At 38.2% G+C, this 18,882-nt stretch overlaps 1 protein-coding gene across 14 annotated transcripts in view; it reads right to left on the reverse strand.

The window, feature by feature from the left end:
* The window catches only part of LOC108124158 (transcriptional regulator ATRX homolog), a 289,518-nt gene that overhangs the window by 213,177 nt on the left and 57,459 nt on the right, over positions 1-18,882 (reverse strand). For 12 of the 14 annotated variants that reach the window (XM_070278796.1, XM_070278795.1, XM_070278801.1 and 9 more), the window contains 3 exons: positions 5,965-6,121; positions 5,133-5,906; positions 4,904-5,073 (listed from right to left, as the gene is read on the reverse strand). The exons of 1 other annotated variant lie outside the window; for it this stretch is intronic. In XM_070278796.1, coding sequence (XP_070134897.1) covers positions 4,904-5,073; positions 5,133-5,906; positions 5,965-6,121 — 1,101 coding nt within the window. The remainder of the gene's footprint in view (positions 1-4,903; positions 5,074-5,132; positions 5,907-5,964; positions 6,122-18,882) is intronic. One more of the 14 variants, XM_070278803.1, reaches the window with a different exon arrangement.

An 18,882-nucleotide genomic window follows, 5' to 3' on the forward strand; every position in this document is an offset into this window, starting at 1 on the left:
GAATCTAGAGGGCGATTCTAGAGAATTTTAAGGGCGAGGATGCCCCGTGACTACCAAGAGAAATGTCCTGCCTACGACGATAAAGTCGGAAGAGTGGCGAGTTGCATCCACAAGCAAAGTGATTGGTCTTTAAATGATAAGGCATTACATCGCGGACAGGCGAATATGTCTTAATCGCCCCACACAGAGGATAATCATTGATACACCGTCGATAAGGGTGTTAATTACCATGTTAATTACCATTAATTACACGATCTCTTGTTAGTTGGTCTATGTTTTATTCTTATTATTCTATCGTATTTCTCTGAAGGGCAGCTTGAGTCTCCTCTCACTTGACTTGGGTTTAAAAATATATATTAATACACAATAAATCAAGAGCTAGAGAATAATTTTTCAAGACAGTGGAAACAAGCCCGGATTATCATGATCCCAAAGCCAAGTAGCCACTATCTCAAATCGATTCCTACCGCCCAATCAGCCTGCTATCCACTTTCACGAAAGTGTTTGAACGGATTTACTCAGTCGACTGTTGGAACTACCACAAGTAGAAGGCCATATTCCTCAACACCAGTTCGGTTTCAGAAAATCCCATGGCTGCCCAGAACAAGTCCATCGCCTGGTCAACGAATCTAGGCTTCTTCCTCGATGTAAAACAAGTCTTTTATACGGTGTGGCACGACAGCCTTCTTTACAAAATCAAGGAACTTCTCCCTGCACCCTATTTCGCCATCCTCAGGGGTTTCATTGCCGATCGAACCTTTGTTGTAGCAGTAAGGGACTCACGTTCCAGCTAGCACACACTCACGCAGAAGTGCCCCAAGGAATGAACTTGGTCCGTTCCTATTTCCAGAATGTAGCCATCAGAGCGACCGCACTGTCCAGGGCGGGAGGAAATGCAAGCCAGGATACGTCCAGAGGTGAACTGATCCTCCAAGGCTAGCTCAACCTTGCCGTACTTTTGGCGCTCCAGGTACACGGTACATCATACACGATGTACACAAGTGACAGGCCAGTTTCGTCGCTCACCACAGACGCTCGTATGCTTCTGGCTATTTACGCTGACGATACGCCCTTGCATGCATCCCACTCGTCTCAGCTGACAGCCTCGGCTGCTGTTCAGGACTGGCTGAGTGCGATGGAGCGCTGGACCAAGCGATGAAACATAGCCATAAATAGCAGCAAGTCGGCATGCGTCACTTTTTCTTTAAGACTTTTGATCGCCATCGTGCATACGTTCAATGGAGACACCATTAAAAACGCCACCACTCACTGTTACTTGGGAATTCACTTAGATCACAGGCTCATATGGAACACCCACAACACGGCGCTCAAAGCAAGTTTTGCTACTCAAAGCAATCCTCAAGCCAACCTGGACGTATGCGATCGAAGTATGGGGCACCGCATCCAAGCACCAAGCTAAACAGGCTGAGGGTAGGGCAGGCACGTGCTGCTCGACGGGCATCCGGACTTCTCTGGTATGTGACAAACCAGGCCATTCAAAACGATCTACGCCTTGTTCCGGTGGGCGACCTCCTAAATAAATACAGCCGATGGTACTCGGATAGGCTAACGAGTCACCCAAATCCACTGGCTTGCAGGCTGGCCGACCCGCAAATTCTTAGACGTTTAAAGCGATCTGTCTTCCCGTATTGTACACTAATATTGTAAGCAAATGAAAATAATTGTAAATTATTGTGTATCTCTAGGCCCATATTCCATATGTACCATACTCACCCAATCTTCTAAGCGCCCGGTTATATTCAAATGGTCCTGAACGATTCCGGCAAAAATAAAAAATTTAACTTGTTAAAAAATAAATAAAAAAGAATAATTGGCCCTCACTTTCCAGCAAAAAAGAATGCGCCGCCAAACGAGTAAAACGAGTATTGTGTCTTTAGTTTAAATCAAAATAATTTCACCAAATACAAACGAGAATGCAAGCACTTACAACTGCAAACGGTAACGTCGGCGTCACGAATTTTTAGCAGCCAATCGGTTTTTACAGCCCCGACTTATTCAATAAATAAAAATTCGACAGTTCAAGATCAATATATTATCGAACTACCGAACTGAGCGGACGTGCTTTGCCCGAGCTCCGGGAAAACTGCAACGTAAAACAGTTAACCAAACAAAAAAAAAACTGGGGCAACCCAATATAAGCGAAAAGTGGCTGAACCACAATGTATGAAGAGCAATAGACAAGCTTTTTATAACAGTTGTGATGTGCTAAACCAAAACTACTGCAATGTTTTAAATAAATATGTGCCACGCAATGAGCTCATTGAACAAAGTGAGCCAAAGAAAGTTCCGTGAACCAGAGAAACGGCTTCTACTCTTAATCTTTAACCCGCGATACCGAATTGGAAAAATCGGCGATTAAGAGCCACCCGGCTCTACTGACCGCTGAAACCCAAAGGGCACGGTCATGCCGACCCGCTCTGCTCACGCCGACTCCCGCGTCATGGAGTTCGCAGTGTAGAACCCCCCTCCCATATCGGAAGCAACAACCACTACAATTCAAAATACCGCGACTTCAACGACTACAGCGAGTACAAAAATAACAACTTCGGAAAATGCCAAAGCGGCCCCGGCCACACATACTGGAATGGACCGCTACATCCAAATTAAGCGCAAGCTTAGCCCGCAGAGCTATCTGGCAGGCAATAAAACAAAAATTAACCGCGTCCTGAAGATCGACGAAGAACCAGGCAGAAACACTAGTAACAGATTTTCCCTACTGGCGGAGGTTGAGAAAAACCAACCAGCCCAAGACACCGCAAAAAAACCCAAGCCCCCTCCAATCTATATGAGGGAGAAAAGCTCGAGTGCCGTGGTCAACCGAATTGCGGCGTTGATCGGGAACGGTGACAACTTTCATGTTGTCCCGCTTATCAAAGGGAACATTCATGAAAGGTGCAAACAAAGACTGAAGAGCACTTCCGAATTGTGTCCAATTATCTAGACAGTGCTCAGAAAAACTATTACACGTACCAGCTGAAAAGCAGTATGAGCCTACAAGTGATAGTGAAAGGAATCGAACTCGATGTTACCGCCGCGGAAATAAAAACCGCCCTTAAAGAAAAGGGAATTGCCGCCAAGAATTTTATTAACATTGTAAATAAAAATAAAAAGCCTCTACGATTCCTAATTGCTCTAAATTCCAATTCAGCCTAACTCGCAAAGCGCTTAAAAGACCCCAGAACAGCGACACAGCAAAACGGTAACTATGATGCTTACCCTCCAACAAAGTATGATGGAGCTTATGTCATTTATGCGACCATGCAAACACTTGTTCAAAACCAGAACATTGTGATTCAGCTCCTCGTATCACAACAGTCTAAATAATCTATGCGGGCTCTACGTATATCAATATTTAAAATTTAAAACAAAAATTAAAAAAAAAAAAAAAAAGATCAATCAATTTTATTTTAGGTTAAATATGCAAGTTATCCAACCCGTAAATACAGGCCACTTATGGCTTTTATAAACAATATTTTCAATCTCTGCATTTGCCTTTGGCTTTGACTTTGGCTCAATTATCCAACCCATAAATCCAGGCCACTTATGGCTTTCCACTTATGAATTTTATAAACAATATTTTCAAACTCTGCATTTGCCTTCGGCTTTGTCTTTGGCTCTGAGGTCCGATCTCGGTTCCCCATAAACAAATCAAAATCAAATATAAACATCAGCTTCCCTCCGAAGCCCAATCAATTACGCCTTTTGCGTTTCAAGTACCCACCAAATTGCATCGATCAGCTTAATCGAATTTCACAATAAGATGCGACATTTTTATCTTAAGCCTCTAATCTAAACACAACTGATGGCCGAGGTTCTTTGGATCAGATTTAGAATTAAGAAGGCAGTCCCTTTTTGACCGAGACCGCGAACGGTTGACAAAAAATATTTAAGATAAATCAAAAGTGTCTTGTAATAATTACGTTTAATATATAAAGGTTTAACACCAAGTTGTATAATTAAAAAATTAAATTTACATTTTTTTAATTCACCGAACTACAAACAATTTAACTTGCACGCATTTCGTGCTATGGTCAAGCTCCAAGTTCATGTGGGACTCACAACTATGCATTCCAAAAGAACAAGAGCGAGAACACTAGCGGCTCACACAATAAATGCATTTCGCTATTTACGAAAACTATGAGTTTCAGGAAATGAACCATAAAGATCCCGGCGAATAGAGACAACATAATTCGAAAGCGCTGCTGAGCGAGAGCGAGACGGAGCATGGGATAAAGCACAAAGAATAATAGTTTACAATAAATAACAATGTTTATGTACAATGCACCTTTAGCGCAGCGGTTTCTGTTGTATGCAACATGAATTTTTCTACACGCGACCTTACTCCCTCCCTCCCTCCCTCCCTCGCTCTGTACCTGTTCTTTCCGTCTTTTTTGGTACCGTCTTTCCCGATCGAAAACTCACGCTTCGATCTCGGTCGCTCCGATTTTTTTTTAAAGCGTTGAGCCGTGCTCGCATTATTATTCTCGCCGTCCCGCCTAATTACATTAGCATAAATGTAAGAAACATAAACACCTTGAATATGGGGCTTATTATTTGAATTTAGGAACGTAAGCAAGCATAATGCATCTTACAAAACATCATCTTTATAATAAAGACCGTTGCGAATAAAAATTTAACCATGTCGTTACTCAGTGCATAACTTGTGATGCTTCAAAAAAACAAACAGATGATTCAATTTTTACTTTAATATCAATTTTTTTTTGAGATGTGTTGCTAAAAAAATGGTCGTATATAGCAATAACTTTACAATACTAATACGGAACATTTTTTATTGTTCTGCTTTATACAATAGTTTCATCACAAAATAATTTTTGTTTAATATTCTAAACCCAAAAAATGAATAATAAAATATCATACTTACCATGAATCCGGAAATATAAAAACCTTTACTTTCTTACTATCTTTTAATGGACATATCCAGTGTTCGAATTCGTCAGCCCAGTTCATAACTGTACTCTTAGGACAAAGAATTAATATTTTCGAAGTATTTAATTCTTTATAAGAAATAACAGTGTTCAGCAAAGCAATTAGCTAAAAAATTAATTTATTAGAATAATAATTTCTTTTTAATAAGTGTTATTATCATATACCTGAAGAGTTTTTCCTAGCCCCATACAGTGAGCTAAGACACATCCGGATCCCGAATTTTTATGAGTCAAATCTACGCCACCATAACATGAATCATACATAAATTTTACGCCATCTTTCTGATGGGACTTTAAATGTTTAACTATGTTTCGGTCTACTTTAATAAAAGTTTTAGTTTTTCCAATGTAGTCCAAAATAAGATCAGATTTATGTGTTAATTTAAAATGGGTCTTCATTGCTTTAGAAAGCAAATTATTTTTTTTTTCAAGTCGCCGAATTCTGTCACTTTCATTTTTTTGAGCATCTCTGGTTTCATTAGCTAATTGATCTACTCGAAGCATTGGTTTTAATCGTTGTTTGTGAATAGAATCACCTCCAGATTCAGAATATTCACTTTCAGAACTTACCACAATTTCGTCTCGCTTATTACATAAATCAATACCTAATTCTAATCTAGAAAAAGATTTTGGTCCTTGGTTATTTAAATGCGATTTTAATCCAAAAGTATCTTGACTTTCTGAAACCTTGCTTAAATCCGAATCCAAACAAGTTGCATCTTCAAGAAAACGAACTTCATCAGTTTTAAATACTGTCAGAAATCTATCAACAATATTCGTACTAGTTCCACCTTTTTCTAAAGACGTTTCTTTGGAATATTCATGAAAGCTTCCATTCGAAAGTCCGGAATCACTGTTTGAATCATTCAAGAGTTGATTCTTTATTTCTTCATTGTATCGGGATACGTACTCCACTTCGGTTATGATAGTTTTTTCACTCTAAAAAGTAAATTAAGCGAAATTAAAAGTCATTGGGACATGGTAACATTTAACTCACTTCAACAATCGTATTTTTTGCTAAAGGCTCCATATCTTCTTCTGTGCCCGAAAAATAATTACCTTTATTAATTTCTAAAGATTTTGAAATATCGATAGTCTTTACGTTCCGAAGCTTAGGTTGCAATTGCTTTGAATACGGTTTTAAATCAAATAATCTAAAAAAAAGAAAACAAATAAAAATACTTTTTCAATGTTTCAATAACTGAATAACTGTTTTCCAGTACCCAACTTAACCATATGTAATTTAGAACAGGAGTACGCACGAAGAAGGCAAAAAAAAAGTGAGAGTGTATTGGGGAGAGAATCAAACTTCTGCACATGGCGAAGCGTAGAGTCCGTTGAGAATGAAATTATTTAGGACCTTAAAAAAGGTTTTAAAGGTTGCGGAAGCGAAAGAAAGTTTACCGAAAAAACGCAACAAGTCAGCAAAATATATTTTTGATTTATTCAATAATTTTCCGTTGTTTGCAGAACATATGCTGAATGTAGAGCAAATATTAAAAAATTTTGGGATCTGTGTAAAAGACCGTTGTAAGCTCGGGGCCTTCAAGGCTCAAAACCGATTTAGAATCTAGTTATGACAATTCATTTTAATGACTCCGTAAACCTCCATAGTGCCGCTTACGAATCCCAGTAAGTTCAAAGAAAAATAAAAAAAGAAACTAACAAAACTCTCTCTATTTGCGAATCCTTTGAGGTTTTGACCTATTCCATATCTGGGGTCAATCAGTCGTCTCCCTGCGTTCCTAACTTAGCATTTACTGTTTCCAAAAGGGTGACATTCACGTTGAAGTGATAATTTTAATAGCTTAATTGAAATATTTGCAATAATTTTGCAAACTAATGTAAATAACTGTAAATTATTGTATATAGTCTAGGCCCATATCCCATATTTTCCATATTCACCCCATCTTCTAACCGCCCGTTCATGTTCAAATGGTTCAGAACAATTCCGGCGACTACCATAAAATTTAACTTTTTTTTTTTTTTTTTTTTTAAATTTTTTTTTTTTAAATGTTTTAAAAAAAAAAAAAAAAAAAAAAAATTGAAATATTTTATTGGTCCAATATTGTTGCATGCCGCGATGTAATTTGGGGCAATATAGATTTCTCAAAATTTTTAATAGCTCCCAGTTTCTAACCATTATAATATTATAAGATTTATATTCGCCATTGCCGGATTCCCTGTTATCTCAGGACAGTTATAAAACTTTGTAATTACCCGTAAAACTTTTTCTCATGCATAAGATTGAAATATCATTTGCTGCCTCTGGTCAGCCCGTAGCCGACTTAATCACCAAATTACCAATTAATTGAATGTAATTGTTCTACCTACAGAAGCATTTCTAAATTTTTTACCAATTCCAACGTTATTTCGAAAATTAATCACTCTTCATTTGCCACATTTTTGTACAAAAATGTAGATTTTTCCGTTCATCAGTTCAGCATGTTCTCATATAGCGTCGCTTCCCCAACACGTATTTATGTGTTGGAGTTTATATCCATTGTAGTTTACATCCCAAGACAGATTTGAAACTTATTTGGTTTACACAGACACAAAGTGTCTTTTGTATCATTTAATACCTCACTTATTTTGTGTAAACCACATCTTTTGAGGTTTTTTATAGTCTATGTGGATTTTCAAATTTCAGCTACCTACCTAGCTACCCAGATACAAAGAATTATATTTAAAATTGTACATTCCCATTAAAATTATGCCACATCTGGAGTTATTTTTTACTCTTTTTATATACCTGAGGGGATATTATAATTTTGGTTGAAAGAATATATATTCTTGATAAGGCTCACCTCCTGATGAAGCTTGTCCTTTTGTCTGTGTGTTTGTGTCTGTCTGTGTTTTTAGGTGAACTAGTCTCTAGTTGGATGAAAATCATAATCATTATTGATAATCAATCTCTGTTTCAATTTCCAATTTCATAGATAGGCAAAAAAATATGTGGCGTAGATTAAACATTGCATGAACAGTATTTCGTGAAAAAAATGCATACACAGGATATCAGCACATCAGTGGCTAATAAGCAATCAGTTATTTATACCCTTGCAGAGGGTATTAAAATTTTGTCCAAAAGTGAGCAACGCAGTAAAGGAGACATCTCCGACCCTATAAAGTAAGTATATATATTCTTGATCACGATCACCTCCTGAGTTGATATAACGAACAGACGGACAGTCCGTCTGGCCACTGGACTCGACCGTTGCTTTTATGCGGCTTTATGATTTTCTGATGAAAAAGATATTACACGTTGTAGATTGGGTGGACTTCGTTCTTCTTCAGCGACCTGCTTTCTGGCTCGAGCTCGACCTTGAAGAGGGGTTGTGGCTTTTTATCTTTATTTACAATGTTAATAACATTCTTGGCGGCGAAGCCCTTTTTTTTAAGGGCGGGTTTTATTTCCGCGGCGGTAACATCGGGTTCGATTCCCTTTACTACCACTTGTAGGCCCTTACAGCTTTTCAGCTGAAGCGCGTAATAGTTTTTCTGAGCACTGTCTAAATATTTGGACACAATTCGAAAGTGCTCTTCAGTCTTGGTTTGCACCTTTGTTTCATGGATGTTCCCTTTGATAAGCGGGACAACATGAAAGTTGTTCCCGTTCCCGATCAACGCCGCAATTCGGTTGGAGGGGGTTTGGGTTTTTTTGCGGTGCCTTGGGCTGGTTGGTTTTTCTCAACCTCCGCCAGTAGGAGAAACCTGTTACTAGTGGATCTTCGTCGAACTTCTGGACGCGGTTATTTTTGTTTTATTGCCTGCCGGATTATTGTGCGGGCTAAGCATGTGCTTAATTTGGATGTAGCGATCCATTTCAGTCTATGTGGCCGGGGCCACATTGGTACTTTCCAAAGTTGTTGTTTTTGTACTCGCTGAAGTCGTTGACGTCGCGGTATTTTGAATTGTAGTGGTTGTTGCTGTGGTTGCAGAAATTGTAGCACTGCTTTTTGCTGATGTGAAAATTGGAGGGAGAGTTTTACCAGAGATTATAAAGTACATAGATGGGACATCTCATACAAAGACAAATTTTCTATGGCGGCTTCCAGCTGGAACCCGCTGGAACGAGCGGGTTCCATTGCGCGACAAGTTAAGTTTGAAAAATTTTTCGCGCGACAACGAATGAGGAATAGCCGAGTGGTAAAGGCTCGGGACATCCATTTTTTTGCATTTTTTTCCATTTTTAATTTTAAATCTATTTATATTTTATTATTATTTTTTTAATGTGTTTTCCTAAATTTATAATCCAATAAAAAAAAATACAAAATTGTAAAATCACTTTAACATTGTCTCAGTTCGTAGTGGAACCCGCTGTAATAATGAAAACATTTGAGAGTGGGTTCCATGACAAACGGCTGGCAGATGAGAGAGGGAAAGAGAGAATTATATTTTTAGATCGTAACATCTTTGGAAAGATGAAAGTTTGAAACGTTGTAATCGAACCAATGTAAGAGTGAAGAGATCAGAAATATCTTTTACTATCCTTACTCGTCAGCTCTGTTTTTGGTATGCATTCTAGCGCCTCCTTTAACACCAATTTTAAGTATTATAAAATCAACTTCGAGGGTAGCCTAGATGGATAGTGCGCGGTCCTTATTCATGGGGTTCTGGGTTCGATTTCATTAGCGGGCGGTTGTTTCAATTTTGATAAAGTGTTAGTTTTATGATTCTTTTTATATTTACTTTCATACTTTACTTTACTTTTTTTAATTTTAATTTTTACGTTATTATTATTATTTTTAATTGCATTCTATTACAATTGTTGTAAAAATAAGTGACGGACGTGTCGGATGACAAAATGCCGGAAGGACTCCCTTGAAATTTTATTAGCATTTTATTAACGGGACATAATGAAGAATAAAACAATTTTACAATTGTAAAATTAAAAAAAAATATTACAATTAAAGAAAAATAAATAAAAGAAAAAGTTCAAAGGCTTTACGGGGATTTGAACAAAGAAAAATTACACATAGAGTAACTACTCTATGCATTACGCTACAACCCTTTCTTGATCCGCATCGATTTAAAAAACTATTTGTTTTACTAACATCGGAGCATTGAAAACAGAAACGAGAAATTGAAATTGAAATTTGGAAGCCAAAACCTTTTTACGCCGTCCTGCGAGCAGTCACACATACATACAAAGGCTCACATTTTTGTTGATGGATACATGTTAAGAGTTCTAAAAATAGAATCGTATGCATGTGCGTTCCCCCCTCACCAACAAGCTCGACGAAAAAAAATGACCGTTTTGGGCCCTGATGTCCCATCTATGTACTTTATAATCTTTGGTTTTACATTGCGAGCTCCATGACGCGCCCTTAGGCTATCAGCGGTCAGAAGAGCCGAGTTGTTTTTTTTCTATTTTTCTATTTCGTAAGCCGTTTCTTTGGTTATTTGATCGTTGCTCATTGAGCTAATTTTGTGGGACTTATTTATTTAAAACAATTATCCACTACTGTTATGTTAAGCTTGTCTATCGTTTTTGATAGTTTGTGGTTCAGCGTCTGTTTCTTGGGTTACACCACATTCTTTCTTTACCTTCTCCTGAAGCTCAGTTCGGGAGGTTGTTTATATATTTTTATTATAAAAAATTTGTGAGTATTGCTAATTTCCTTGCATTCATTCAAAAAATTTATTATTATTATATTATAAGAATGACAAATGCCCTTATCTTCTTTAAATTACCATACATAAAAAACATTTATTTGTCAAAATTTCAATATCATAATGTGTTCAAGACTTTCTCAACAATGGATATTCATTTTCTCATTATACCCTTGCAGAGGGTATTATAATTTTGGTCAAAAGTGTGCAACGCAGTGAAGGAGACATCTCCGACCCTATAAAGTATATATATTCTTGATCAGGATCACCTCCTGAGTTGATATGAGCATGTCCGTCTGTCCGTCTGTCCGTCTGTCTGTTTCTACGCAAACTATCATTGTCTCTCAGTTTTAAGTCTACCGACTTGAAACTTTGCACACACCCTTCTTTCCTTTGCACGCAGTATATAAGTCGGAACGGCCCGGATCGGTCGACTATATCCTATAGCTGCCATATAACTGATTGATCGGAAATGGTATAACTTTGGTGTTTTTAGAGTTAGAGAGTTCAAATTTGACATGAGAGCTATTTTTGGCAATATACGACATGCCAAATTTCATAAGGATCGGCCGACTATATCCTATAGCTGCCATATAACTGAACGATCGGAAATGACCCAACTTTCGTGTTTTTGAAGATAAAAAGCTGGAACTTAGTACAGATTTAATTCTTGGTAAGTTGATCCAACCTACCAAATTTCATTAGGATCGGCCGACTATATCCCATAGCTGCCATATAACTGAACGATCGGAAATGGTATTTGGTAGAAATATCAACTTTCGTATTTTTGAAGATAGAAGTTTGGGACTTTTTTTAGATTTTGTATTGTAATAAATTGGATTATATATTCCTATTCCCATAAGGATCGGCCAACTATATCCGATGTTTGCGATATATATCCGGTTTTAACTGCAAGGGTATATAAACTTCGGCTCCGCCCGAAGTTAGCTTTCCTTTCTTGTTTTCTGTTGGTCCTGACAATATCCTTAGCTGTCAGGGGCGGATACAGCTATCTGCCTGGGAGAGGGCGATCATAATTATACCCTTGCAGAGAGTATTATATTTTTGATCAAAAGTGTGCAACGCAGTAAAGGAGACATCTCCGACGCTATAAAGTATATACATTCTTGATCAGGATCACCTCCTGAGTTGATATAAACATTTCCGTCTGTCTGTCGGTTTCTACGCGAACTAGTCTCTCACTTTTAAAGCTATCGACATAAACTTTGCACACATCCTTCTTTTCTTTGCACGCAGTAGTAAAATATAAGTCGGATTTAAACTTTACAGGAGAGCTATTTTTGAAAAAATATTAAGATATGCCAAATTTAAAAAGGACCGGCCGACTATATCCTATGGCCATTTAACTGAACGATCGGAAATGACCCAACTTTCGTGCTTTTGAAGATAGAAAGCTGGAACTTAGTACAGATTATATTTTTGGTCAGATAACCCGACCTACCAAATTACGATCAGTCGACTATATCTTATAGCTGTCATATAACTGAACGATCGGAAATGAGCCAACTTTCGTGTTTGTGAAGATAGAAGTTTGGGACATTTTTTTTTAGATATTTTATTGTAAAGAATTGGTTTTATTATGATATCCTTATAAGGATCGGTCAACTATATCCGATGTTTGCGATATATATCCGGTTTTAACTGCAAGGGTGTATAAACTTTGGCTCCACCCGAAGTTAGCTTTCCTTTCTTGTTGGCAAATAGTAGCAGGTGGCAAATAACGCAGTTTTATACGCAGTTTCAAACAATAAAGTGATTCTATAGTTTTATTCAAAACACACTGTACATTACACATAAGTGTTTTGTCTTATTTAGTGTCCTATTTAGTGTCTTATTAAGTGTCTTATTCATAACCTCATTCGATGTCTAAGGGACATATATACAGTGGCGTGCAAGTCTGAGTACATGTTTGCAACTATTGACTTTGGGGTTACCTAAAAATGTTATTACTGTAGTAAATGAACCCACATTTTTTTTGTTTTTTTTTTTTGAATATTTATTAACAAAATCTTATGCAAAATATAAAAAAAAAACTAGTTGGTCTCATTAAGAAATAAAAAACAAAAAAAACTCGCATGTACTCAATTATGCTCATTTTAAACACTTTTCCGCAAACGCTTCTTTTTAATACTTGGTCCAAAGACCCTTGGTCCAAAGACCCTATTATTATAAGGCTATCTATGCGATCTGGCATACTTTTTACCAAATTTTCAATGATTTCTTTTAGAATAGCTCTCCATTCTTACTGGACTCGTTGCCACAACTCATGCTGGTTTACTGGTACCGATTCGTAGAGTTCCAATCGTCTTTTTACTATCGACCATAAATTTTCGATAGGATTGAGATCAGAGCATTAAATTGAAACGCTGTTTTGCGATCCATTCTTTAACGATTTTGGACGTGTGCTTTGGGTCCCCATCTTGTTGGAATGTGATGTCACTCTCCTTATATGCACATTTGTCAACAAAATCGCAAAGATGGGTTGGCAGAATATTGAGGTAGTCTTCCTTCTTCTTAATTCCATATATTTTTTTAATTGGTCCGACGCTCCACCAAGTAAAACAGCTCCAGACAATTTCATTTCCTCCTTCATTTTTCACAGTTTCTTGTACGTGGCGTCTCTGCAGCGACTAATCAGGTTTCTTCCAACAATATTGTGTACCATCCGACTGGTAACGATTGAATTTAGATTCATCAGACCATATAACTTTTTTCCATTCGTCCAGATTCCAATTTTTATGAGCTCTCGCAAATTTTAATCGAGCTTTTATATTTTTGTCGGACAAGGCCGGTTTCTTTTTTTTAACTTCTGAGATGTATCCAATGCGGCTAAGTGCTCGACACGCTGTCCACTGGCTGACGGGCTTACCTATGGCTGCGGATGCAACCTTGGGTCTACAATTTTTCTCTTTTTTAATTTTTTTCGCGGTCTTTCAGAATTTGGAAATGGCTTGTGCATCAATAAGAGCATCAGCTAGCATTCCTGTATTCATCATAAAGTTTAGAGGCCCAGACGACCGAGGGGCGCTCGAGAAACGATTTGTTAGTACATATTAAGCTATTTGAAATTTGTTAAGCTAGAGGAGTTAGTAAGGAAATTTTAAATTCTATATTTTAAATTAGAGGGACAGGAAAGAGATGTAATAAAGTAGAGATCATTGTAGTTTAAACATAATACCCTAAAAGGGTCATGCAGTGCATATGTCGAACTACAATGGCTAAGGAACAGAGGACTAAAGTTTCGAGTCCTTCTATTAGGAATGTTAAATTTTAAACGTGTTAGTAAATGCTGGCTATCTACATCCCCGTTTTTAAGGTTTTGCAGAAAAACTACACCGAGCATTGTCCTACGATTTGTTAAGCTAGGTAAGTTTATAAGTAAAAATTTACTACTGTAGGATGGAAGCTGAAGATTTGCATCCCAGTATAGACCTCTAAGTGCAAATATTAAAAAGTTCTTTTGTACGGATTCTATCCGGTCCTTATGTACTCCATATGGGGGACTCCAGACACATGAACCGTACTCCAGTATAGGACGGACCAAAGAAATGAATAATGTTTTGGTTATATAGGGATCATTAAATTCTTTTGACACCCTTTTAATAAAACCAAGGACTCCTTTAGCCTTATTAACCAGTAAGGAAATATGGTCGGCAAATTTAAGTTTGATGTCTAATAGGATGCAGAGATCATTAACCTGGGTTAATTTTTCTAAGGCATCCCATTAATATAATAAGTAGCTTACAGAGGGCAAGATCGATAAAAAGACATATGCTTGCATTTTGTTCCATTAAGTATAAGATCCATTTTAGATCCAAACACCATTTTTGAAAGTTATCAAGGTCAGACTGAAGACTGCATTGGGCAGAGATGGATTTGTACTGAAGACAAAGCTTTACATCATCTGCATACATAAGAACTAGAGAGTCTTCATACTGCATACATAAGATGACTTTCTTGAGGGACGCCAGATGTAGCACGGACCAGACGGGACTGTATGTTTTTAAATAAGACTCTTTGTGTCCTTCCATCTAGGTAGCTGGAGGTCCACGTTAAGAGGTCTTTAAGAAAACCCAGCATATTCAGTTTTCTCAACAAGAGTGAGTCATTAACTGAATCAAATGCTTTGTTGAAGTCTGTGTAAACTACATCAGTTTGATATCCCTTACAAAAGCCAATTACGACAAAGGATGTCAACTCCAATTAGTTTGTGGTGGTGGAGCGACGCTTAATAAAGCCATGCTGACAAGGAGGTATAATCGAAGAGCAAAGGTGTTGCAAATGAGGGGTAATTAATTTTTCAAATAACTTTGAAATTGCCGACAACTTAAAGATGCCTCTGTAGTTGGCAGCCTTGGACTTGGTCCCTTTTTTATGTAGGGGAATTATGAATGATTCCTTCCACTTAAGGGGAAAAATCGAGGTTTCCAAAGATAAGTTGAAAAATCTTAGAAGGGGTTTGCACAGAGCCCTGGGGCAGTATTTTAACGGAAAAAACGGACAGAAAATAAGATTTGCTGCTTGAATGTTATATGCGTAAGGCTGATCTGTCAATTTAGGCGGAGAATAAGTTGTTTGAAAAAATTCTGAATAGATCGGCAATGGCCTGATCAGAGGTCGCAGAGGCATTTTCAAACGTAAGCAGGGTTGAAAAAGATACGTGTTTACGCTTAGTGTTTACAAAATTATAAAACTGCTTTGGATCCAGAGTAAATTGTATCCGGCAGCAGCAATTCGTATAACATGCCGCGTTATGCACGGTAAAATTCGACCGAGCTAGTAGGTATCTTGAAACATCGACACTACTGCAGGTTTTTTTGTATTTTAGTAAGAGCCTATTTTTAATATTTAATATTTAGGTTAGTGAGGCACCTTGTATACCAAGGAGGATTTGTTGAAGCGGACGGATATTTCCATGACACACAGGGGTCAAAAAATTTATTTAAAGTACAGTAAATATTTTCTAAACTGACGTTAAGATCAGTGCATGCCAGAATATCGGACCAATCGTATGTAAGTTTCTAAAAATCAGCTTTACGGAAGCAGCGAATCTTGTTTGCCACGCATAGAGACATCTGATGGATACCAGGAATAGTTTCGATAGAGACCTCCAGCGTGGGGTGATATGGATCCTCTGGGGTTGAAAGGGGAAAAGCTCTGGAGAGAGCGGTACCATCAGGATCATATACAAAACATAAGTCTAAAAGCCGACCTAACGAATGTCTAACATGGTTAATCTGACCTAGGGACATGTCAAACATGCCCGCAGTGAAGTCATGGTGAGTGATAAGTGACAAAGATGGTGAGTTGTCGACGTTGGACCACTTTAATTCTGGGATATTAAAGTCGCCCACCGCTACGAGTTGGTCACGATCCGTCATAAGATTAGAGACGTATCGAATAGCGGACAAATGCTGCCAATATGTGGGCGGTTCAGACATAGGCGGTATATATGAACATGTAATGTATAAAGATTTCACGGACATAGTGATTTTAACGCAAATAAATTCTATGTCACCAAACTCTTGGGATTTCACCTCTTTAGAAGCAAGAGTAGAGTCTACCGAAATGAGGACTCCACCACCCCCTTCGCTGAGGTCGATCCCGTCTAAAAGTGGTGTACTTACTTGGAAAAACTTCGGAGCTATAGATCTCCGGCATTAACCAAGTTTCTGTAAAGGCTATAATGTGGGATGCAAAGGAAGAACTATCAGAATATAGTTTAGGGAGTTTTCTACGGAGCCCCCTAGTGTTCTGATAGGTAAGTGTTAGTGACGATACTATTTTTTTGGGTTAGTGGCCAAAGAAGAGGTGGAGGGTTGGTCAGTGGTTCCGATATTGGGAAGTCTCACTCCCACTGGTTTTATAACTTTTTTCATTACGGAACTAGGCTGATGTTCTTGGACGAAAAGATTCTCTGGCCAAAAACTGGAAGAACAAATCGTCTTGAACATCAGCGCGGGCACACGAATCTTGAAAGAAGACGTGCGTCGTGTATAATCAATATTTCAATATTCAATCAATATTCAATATTTAAATTTAGTTATGTCCTCCGGCTTTATATCGGCTTTTGTTTTGGCTTTGATATAAGCCGAGATATCAATCTGTGAAATATCAGGGGCAAGCCGAGAAACAAATATATGTTTCGATGAAGGAATCACCTGTAAGGGTTTTGGTGTCGCAGGTACGAGAACTGCAGCATCAGTCGGTGCCGGTGGTCCGGACTTTGGAATACCCTTTTGGGTGACCCTGACGGGGGTTTCATGGTATCCGTTCCGTGGTATCACTTTTTTGCATCATAAGCCTGGCATCTGCATCAGTCAAAATTCCACTTCTTTGTAATTTGGGTACAGCGTTGCGCCTTTTTTGCACACGAATAACTACGGATTGACTGATTTTTAACTTTTCGGATATCATTCGTGTCGAACATCCATTTTCAGTTAAGTTCACAACTGAATCTTCAACGTCTCTAGGCAATTTCTTAATTTTTTTTTGTTTTAATACAAAAGAGCAAAAACACGTGAGATTTCCTACGTTTTTAGTTAAAAGCTATCATAAATCATTTAAAAACAGAAGCTTCTCAAAAATAAACGGTAAAATTCTGTAATTATGCTTTCAATTGCATCAGCTGTGCAACATTTGAAAAAAAGTTCAAAATGAGCACAACTGAGTTTTTTATTTCTTAATCAGAATAACTAGTTTTTTTTTGTTCCATTTTGAATAAGATTTGGTTAATAAATATTCCAAGAATTAACACCAAAAATTTGGGTTCATTTGCTACAGTAATAACTTTTTATGCGACCCCAAAGTCAATAGTTGCAAACATGTACTCAGACTTGCACGCCACTGCTTGCACTACTGCGTACAAAGGAACGAAGGGAGTGTGATGCTGATCAAGAATATATTATATATACTTTATGGGGTCGAAAATGATTTCTTTTCTATCATGCATACATTCACACGACTACATTATATACCCTTGTTCTCAATGATTTTAACAAAAAACCCCAACCCCTCTTAAAAGTCGAACTCGAGCCAGATCATCCAATCTACAAGTTGCAATATCGATTGTGTCATAGAAACTGTGAAAGGACCCATACGGCGAACTAGCCCAAAACAATATTTATGCAGGCCAGTAACGGAAGTGTTTCAAACCATGGCGTTTACTGCTTTTCTCGCTTCTCAATCTTAAAAGGACAATTGTGGACTTCTACAATACACTTGGGGATCGTTTTAAAACCGCAGCAGACTTCCATGCCAAACATACGCACTGGGGATCAATTCTAGTGACTCCCAAAGGAAGACAATTGTACAACGCAATTATAAATTTGAGAAATAAATTTCCTCTGAAAGTTCCACAAAGTGGCCAACCGACCCATGCAAGCTCCCAGACCTTATTGATTTTGCGGTGACAAAAAACATACCTCACAATCCAATAAGTGCCAAAGCAGTCTCGTACTTATCATCAGACCACTCGCCGGTGCTTCTAACGCTTCTTCAACGCCCAGAAATAACCAAAGACCCCTTCAGCCTGACGTCGCCAAAAACGAACTGGTTTAAATACAAAAAGTACTTGTGTGCCCACATAGAACTCGTCCCGAAGCTTAACATGGAATCGGACATCGACTTTAATACGAGCGCCCTGGAAGAAGAACTCGTTGCGGCAGCTAAAATCTCTACTCCTTATGGAAAGGAAGTAGACCGAAACAAATACTACAAACCTAATCAGCAGATCGAACAGCTCGTGCGAGAAAAGAGGCGCACGCGTCTAGATTGGCAAAATAGCAGATCACCAGTTTCAAAACAACGCCTTAAGGAAGCAACCCGATCACTCGACCAGGCTCTTCACCAACAGGAAGAAAATGCACAGCTAAGGTACATCCAGAATCATTTGCCAACAAGCACAAAGTATCCCCTGTGGAGGGCCCACCCAAATCTTAGCGCTCCAATTGAAACAATCACCCCGATAAGAAACTCATCGGGATCGGAGCTGAAACATTCCCTACACATCTCCAACGTGTCTTCCAGCCAAACCTTGCCTCAAATTCATTCCTCCTGCCAGTAACTGCACCTTTATTCCGGACGAACGAAATCGAAAATGTCGTAAGAGGGCTAAAACCAAAAAAGTCTTCCGGTGGTGACCTACTGACCCCAAAGATGTTGATCGAACTTCTGGAAGCTTGCAATATTATCCCGGCACACCAATTTGGCCTTCGAAGAAACCACGGAACCATCGAGCAACTGAACAGACTAACAGAACAGAACCGAACAGACTATCCGA

This window comes from Drosophila bipectinata, chromosome 2R, assembly GCF_030179905.1.
Source record: "Drosophila bipectinata strain 14024-0381.07 chromosome 2R, DbipHiC1v2, whole genome shotgun sequence".
Taxonomy (NCBI): Eukaryota; Metazoa; Arthropoda; class Insecta; order Diptera; family Drosophilidae; genus Drosophila; species Drosophila bipectinata.